The 7,203-nt window shown below is 41.4% G+C and overlaps 1 protein-coding gene across 1 annotated transcript; it reads left to right on the top strand.

Moving 5' to 3' along the window:
* Positions 1–596: 596 nt before the first annotated feature.
* Positions 597–4,649, top strand: LOC104909823 (WD40 repeat-containing protein SMU1; the record flags this gene model as incomplete). The annotated part of the gene is made up of 4 exons (XM_010707455.3): positions 597–740; positions 1,916–2,083; positions 2,361–2,513; positions 3,141–4,649. Coding segments are annotated over 4 exons (564 nt in total), but the record flags the coding sequence as incomplete, so codon positions are not given.
* Positions 4,650–7,203: the final 2,554 nt, after the last annotated feature.

Below are 7,203 nucleotides of genomic sequence, written 5' to 3'. Positions count from 1 at the left end.
AAAAAAATTATGGGAAGAGATTTCAAATGAAAAATGTGGGTATAAAGAGATACTTTTCACAGAAAGTTTTTGGTTGGTGCTCTTTTCTCTTATTTTCTGTGTGAGTGTCACACAGTTCTGTTGGAAGTGTGCAGTGAAAATTCCTATTCATGGAGACTGTCTTAACTCAACTGGAAGAGGCCTTTGTCGAGACCCTAAGCAAGATGGCATCACTTAACAGTCAGCTTTAGTGCAAGGAATCTGCTGAACAAGAGACCTCAGAGGTCAATCCAGACTTGAATTATCAGCGCTTCCTTTGGTGGCACAGTGAAGGGAATGCAGTGCTTAGCCCTGTAAAGTTTTTGTTTGGCAGATTCATAATTTCTCTCTTGCAGTCTTGTCTTCTAAAATATATTACATACAAGTTCCTTGAAGTTGAAAAGCCATGGCTTTTCTCAAAGGTTTTTACTGGAGCACGCAGCATCTTTGAAAGGGATTTGTGGTAAAGAAATACAGTTTGGAGATTTTTGGCACTTCTTACTGCTACCTGTCAAATGTAGATCAGATTTAAAATACTGTGGTGATTCAGACTACATCAGTTGCTCACTCATATCTGACTTCTGTTGCATGACAGGATTCATGGTTTAAAATCTGGCAAAACTTTAAAAGAATTCCGTGGCCATTCCTCCTTCGTCAACGAAGCTACTTTTACCCAGGATGGTCACTATATTATCAGCGCATCCTCTGATGGCACAGTGAAGGTAAGATAGTGCTCATCCTTCTTTAGCAACACACCTCTGCTGTAAACTGCTGCAAATGAGAACTGGTAATGGTTTGTGGCCTCCTCACTCTGCTGCATCCCTTTCCACGTGTTTGTGAAAGAAGGACGTAAGTGCGTGGTTAGCTGCTGGTTTCTGCTGCTTCTGGAGGCAGAATTGGGGATGGTGCTTCTCTTCCTAACACATGGGGATTGCTCTGTCTGAAACAATGGCATTTTCTTGCTCACTGTATCGGACACCTGTTTGTTTATTGAGGCTTAGGAGTCCTTTGCTGTATGAGCTGGATAGCCTCATGTTAATGACGCTGATGGCAGAAACGATAGGTTTGGCTTTTGGTCCCAGCTACAAGTGGAACAGTTGCAATAGTTATAAGTAATAAAGCACTGTTGTCTATACTGCCCTACTGACTGTAAAAAAATATAGATAGATAGATAGAAGCAGCTGTGCTGTATGGGACATTGGTGCAGTGCAGCTGTGGGGGTAAGGAGACAGAGGTGGTTTATAGATGGGTTTAGAGAAGGAGAGTGTGATGGATCTTGTTTGTATTCACTGGAGCCTTAATTTTGAACTTGTCCTATTTGCCATACTGCCCCAATAGTGAGAATAGCATAAGAAGATGCTGTCTTCCATTTTGGTTATACTAGCATGTAAACTATATATGTATTCCACAGCTGGTGAGTTAAATTTCATTTTAAATGTTAAATAAGCAGTTTTACTTCCTGTTTCTGAATGGCAGGAAAAGCCTGCTTTAGTATGTGAAGCAACACATGGACATCACTTACTGTGGTATCAGAAAGGCTTTGCTTTTTCACCATCTTCATGTCTGTCTTGTGTAGGAAGGCCGCATGTGCAGAGGCCACACGTATGTTTACAGGTGCTAGCTAAAACCAGAAAGCAAGCGTGGACTTGCTTGTAAGGACAGACTCCTTAAAGAAAGGGATCCAGACTGAATTTGGGCAGTAGTGACTCACTTTCAGGTCAGTCACAGTGAAACTTTTCATGGTGTCCACACTTCAAAATAATTATTATTTTACAATATGCATCTATCCCTAGTTCCCTTCAGTAGCATTAAAAAATCTGAATCTAGTACCTCAGCTCCAAAAAGCAGTTTCTGTTTACTTTTCTTTAAAGGTAATTAATTTTGTTTTTCACGCTAGGTTTGGAACGTGAAGACGACAGAATGCTCAAACACCTTCAAGTCCCTTGGCAGCACAGCGGGGACAGACATTACTGTCAACAGTGTCATTCTGCTGCCTAAAAACCCAGAACACTTTGTTGTTTGCAACAGATCAAACACAGTTGTCATTATGAACATGCAGGGTCAGGTATGTGATCTTACTGGTGTCCTTTCATGTCTTTCAGTCATTTTAAGAACGCCAGCATCCCGGGCAGGGTTTGAACCTGATTTCTCCAATTCACTTTCATGGCAAACTGCTCTGGACGCAGTTAGCAGAATATCTCGACTTGCAGGAAGTGGTTACTGATATGGAGAGAGATGTTTTCTAAATAGAGCTAGTACTGCCTAAATGTTTTTGCCTTGAAGATGGTAATTGTGTGCCCCAGTCTAATCTTGTGCAATGTTTTTGGGCGGTGTCTCTACAGATTGTGAGAAGTTTCAGCTCTGGTAAGAGAGAAGGTGGTGACTTTGTCTGCTGTGCACTCTCTCCTCGTGGTGAATGGATCTACTGCGTCGGTGAAGATTTTGTGCTCTACTGCTTTAGCACAGTGACTGGCAAGCTGGAGAGGACACTGACAGTAAGTCAGTAGCTTGAGCCTCTGCGGAGTTGATGATCTAAATGCTTGTTATCTGTGAGGTCTGTCAGAGGTTTTGTACCAATTAGTCTTTCCCTGCTAGCAGCCACAACTGGTAGCAACTGCATTCCAGAGTGCTTGACTGTGGAATGTGCTGAGGCTTTGTTTTTTTGGAACATTTTTGTTCTTCGTAGTTCTGAAAATGTTTCCCTCTGGTACAAGAATTACTTGGTGGAAAAGGTTAAATAAACTAGAGCAAATGTTAATCTGGGCTCTAGTTGGAAGAGAATCTGTCCAGGCTGCTAGAGTTAAAGCTGTCAGGCTTAAATTTACCTTGGATTACACCAAACAGAGGTGCCAGCTTTGAATGTCAGCATTTAACGGGGAATGTTTCAGTGTAGTGGGTTTCAGAGGGTAGGAGATGAAATTGTCCTTCTCCCAACAAAAACGTAATCGCTGTGTCACAAAAGATGAACTTAATGTTGTCAAAGTTCTATTTTTTTGCTTTTATTGTTTGCACCAAGTATTCTGACCCAGTCCAGCTTTCCTCTACTCTCTAGTTTGAAAATATCTGGCTTGAATTAATGCTAAAGAAAGGCTCTTGAAGCTTCTTTTCTGCTTATTCTCTAGGTTCATGAAAAAGATGTCATTGGCATTGCTCATCACCCTCACCAGAACCTGATTGCCACTTACAGTGAAGATGGCCTCCTCAAGCTCTGGAAGCCATAACTTGATTTTACAATGAGCTGTGAAGCGTGCCTGTTGTTTGCAGGGTGTTGATGTTTGTGCTTTTGCAAGGTCTAAATGCACAGAGCATGATAGTTGCTCAATTTCAGTTCAGTTTTACAGATAATACCATTTCAGTTTCTTGGTCAAAAATTAGCTAGATTTTTGTTAGATATAGCATCAGTTGATTTGAAATACTTCTGTTTTTACCAGATTAGCCAAAGCAACTTCTGTGTGAATGACTGCTCTGTCCACTGAAGTGTGAACTCATGTGCTCTTCATAAAAGTGAATGAGCTAGGAATTAAACATACAACAGGTTACCAGAATAAAGGAGAGTACTTTCTTTCAGTAAGCGATATGGGGATAAGAAGGCGTTAAATGATATGGGGATAAGAAGGCTTCCTACTTTCCACTGCTGAAATGAAGGCAGTTTTCCTGGGATATAGATAAAACTACTTTGTCCTCTGCTTGAAGACAGAACTTTCGTAGTCTAATGTGTTTTGCTGTGTTTTATTTTCATTATGCATGGTCACATAGCTTCCTCAGAATGAAACAATTTTTTTTCCCAGTTTCATAGGCTGTCCCCTTATAAAACTGCCTAACGTGGCAGTGAAATGTATTTTGGTTCCTATTTTGTATTTGTCATTTGTTTTCATTTGCTTCCAGGCTAGAAGAAATCACCTGGGTGTACACTTCTTCAGACCAGCTGTAACTGGAACAGGCCTCGGGATCAGTATTCTAAAACAGGCCTGTTTTACACAGACCAAGTCCCCAGTGCAGTGATGTTGCAATACATTAATACCTTGAATTTCAACTTACCTTCCTCTTTTAAAAAGGCCATGGCATACTCAAATGGGCCTAGTTAATGGTAACAGTGAAACTTAGGTCCCACACTAAGGTAGAATAATCCCAGGCTCTTCCATTTGAACAGATGATTGTTTGAGATGTTGGCTAGTGCAAGCCATTACGAATGTGCACCAGAATCTTATAAAATCTGACAACAGCTCTTATAGGATGCAGCTAAAATAAATGTTTTATATGTAATGATTGGACAAATGCATGTAGATCTGAATCTGCTGTTTTAATTTCTTGTAGAATGCTTTCTTTCAAACAGTAATAAGTTTTTGTGACTTAATAAATGAGTTCCAAGTTAACCTCTCAATCTTTCTCAGCTGATGGACATGACCCCAGTGCAAGTGTTGACTGTCAGCCAGGGACTAACCCGTCAGCACTGACCCACGTGTGTGATTGGTATAAAGAAATGCAAAATAATTTTAGCATAACTTCTCATACAGCACTGCTTGTTCACTGCAAATCTAGATTTAGTTCTGTGTTAGCTGTAATGTTTTGTTTCCTAAACTGTTTTTTACTCCCTTAGATATAGCAATAAAGTTATTTTTTAGATAGCAAAAGGTGATTATTATTTTTTTTTTCTGCCTGAAAATACACTGGTGTATTGGAAACATCTGACAATATTTTTATTATCTGACTTGTTGCTGACTTCCCTTTCAGGTTACACGGAACTGCTAATCCTCAAATGATTAAATGGTATCTTACACTGTTCTTTGAAAGAAAAGTCGCTGAATCAAATAGAACTGCCTGTCCAAATACTGAATGTTTAAAGATTTTAAGTACATTTTCAGAGGAAATCTGGCCTTTCTTATGGTTTTTATTTAGAAATTTTACAGCTTATTGCCTCAACTACCCAAGGCTTAGGAGCAGGACATAGCACCTACTAATAGTTGTGGAAGGACCATGGCACGGCACCTCCTTGGCTGTGGCTGTAACGTGTACATTTACTGACATGGGGCAAGAGAGTATAGTGGTCATCTGGAAAATACTCCTAATTGCTTTTTAGTGTAATCTTGGAAGAGATTTTATCTCTGGAGAATTAGCCAGGTGTTACGAGGTTTTTTATCTGAATATAAGATTTCATCAAGACAACCTTGAATGCTTTTATTAGCATTAAAGAAAGCATTGTTTGCTTCTTCACCCACAGACCTTCCTTTTGTTCTTGAGTTATTTTACTTAGAACTGGGTAGTTCTGTGATATGTAGGCGAGTGCAGTGCTTTTGGCACTGGGGGTACTATCAAATTAAGTTTCATAGGCCAATTCAGATCTGCTAAATCACAGTGGTTCAATCTTCCTGAAGTGGAGATAAGCAATTTCAGCCTTGCTTGGGTGGAAGAAGCTGCCTGTCCACACGTACTTACAGAATATACGGGGAAGAGCTGCTGTGTCTATGCAAAGAATAAGCAAACTTGGGTTCCTTCAGAGTTCTGCAAGTGTAGCTCTAGCTTTTTTCTAATATTATTGGGTTTGTCCAAGTGACATACGAATCTGTACTTATCTACCGGTACAATCCTGTGTTGGTGCCACTGCCAGCTTCCCTTCTGCAGAGAAAAATCAGTCCCTCCCTGGCTTTTTTAGTAAGGTTTAGCCCAGCTGAGAACTGAAAAGTTGGTCACTTCTGTAGAACACTTTCTCAGAAGAAAAATATCCTTTGTGAATGACTTAAGCAGCAGCTAAATTCTCAGTTTAGAGAGACTAAATAATCTTCAGAGGTGGCTGCTGGCCTCTGTGAATCTAATTCCACGTGCTGCAGAGAATTCTGAACCATGAACTTGGCTGAGGTGGCCTGACTGATTCTGGGCAGCTTGGTAACAACTGTGTTCAGTCTGAGAGAAGGGGGGACAAAAAAAAAAAACCACTTTGCAGAGACTTAAAGGAAAGATGATGGTAAAAATCAGCGATGAGGTACTGTGTTTCCTTCTTTGCCTACTGTCTGTATGAATTTAAGGAGTCCTTTGTAAGCATAGTTACTTCAGCTCCAGTTCCTGTTGATGGAACTGTTAATTGGATAGTTGTAAATAGACCCTGTGACCTGAATCATGGTAGCTATGAAAGACAGGACAAGAAAATTCAGATTTGAATGCCCAGGAGAAAAGAGTAGGCTCAGGTGAACCACAAGCAGAATGGCTATATACTGGGTTTCACAACTAGGAAAGGCATAGTTGGCATGCTTCAGCTCTCTGTGGAGCCAGATACAAGGAGATAGATGTGGCTGAAGTGAAGAGAGCATAGTAATTTGCCTGGAACAGGCAAATTAGAAGAAGCTATGGGTGCCTCCATGCTGAGCAGCATGGTCTGTTGGGTGGCAACCAGCCCGTGGCAGGGGCATTGGAACTGGATGGGCTTTCAGTTCCCTTCCAACTTGAATTCATAGTTCTGCGATTCTTTGATCGCCTTCTCGAGGATCAAGGTGAGCCCGGCTGGTTACTGACATCATGGCTGCTCTTTTTGCCCTGCTTGAAGACAGGACTGCTTTCTTCCAGTCTCTGGGGACTTCTCGCAGTTGCCATGATCAGTGCAACGTGACTGTACGGCCTTGCAGTCACACCTGCCAACTCCTTCAGTTCTGCATGCATCTCATCAGGGCACGAGGACGTATGTATTTATAACATTTACATACTCGCATAATTAAGCTTACTCAAATATTTGCAGATTTATCTTCTTCTACTGAGGGTCCATCTGCCTTTGCTACACATAATTACCCCTGATCTCCAGGACTGGGCATTCCCAAAGGTAGGCCTTGCTAGTAAAGACTGAAGTGAAGGGCAGCATTTGGTACGTCAGACTTCTCAATGTCCAATTCAGGAACCTCCTGATTTTATTATGCTTTGCAGTGCACTATCCTCTGTTTGAGAAATATAGTACCTCTCTCTTAAGAAAATATGGAACCTGGCATTTCCTTTTGGTTTTGGAAAAGTGGAACTCTTTGAAGGAGTAGGTAACAGCAGGACAAGGGGAAATGGTTGGAAGCTGAGGGAGGGCAGATTTTTGGAAGTTGTTTGCTGTGAGAGCAGGGAGGTGCTGGAACAGCTGCCCAGAGAGGCTGTGGATCCCCGTCCATTCCTGGAGGTGTTCAAGGCCAGGTTGGATGGGGCCCTGGGCAGCCTGGGCTG

This window comes from Meleagris gallopavo, chromosome 2 (assembly GCF_000146605.3).
Source record: "Meleagris gallopavo isolate NT-WF06-2002-E0010 breed Aviagen turkey brand Nicholas breeding stock chromosome 2, Turkey_5.1, whole genome shotgun sequence".
Lineage (NCBI taxonomy): Eukaryota > Metazoa > Chordata > Aves > Galliformes > Phasianidae > Meleagris > Meleagris gallopavo.
Note: the sequence above shows the minus strand (reverse complement) of the source record. Positions and strands in the feature narration are given on the sequence as shown.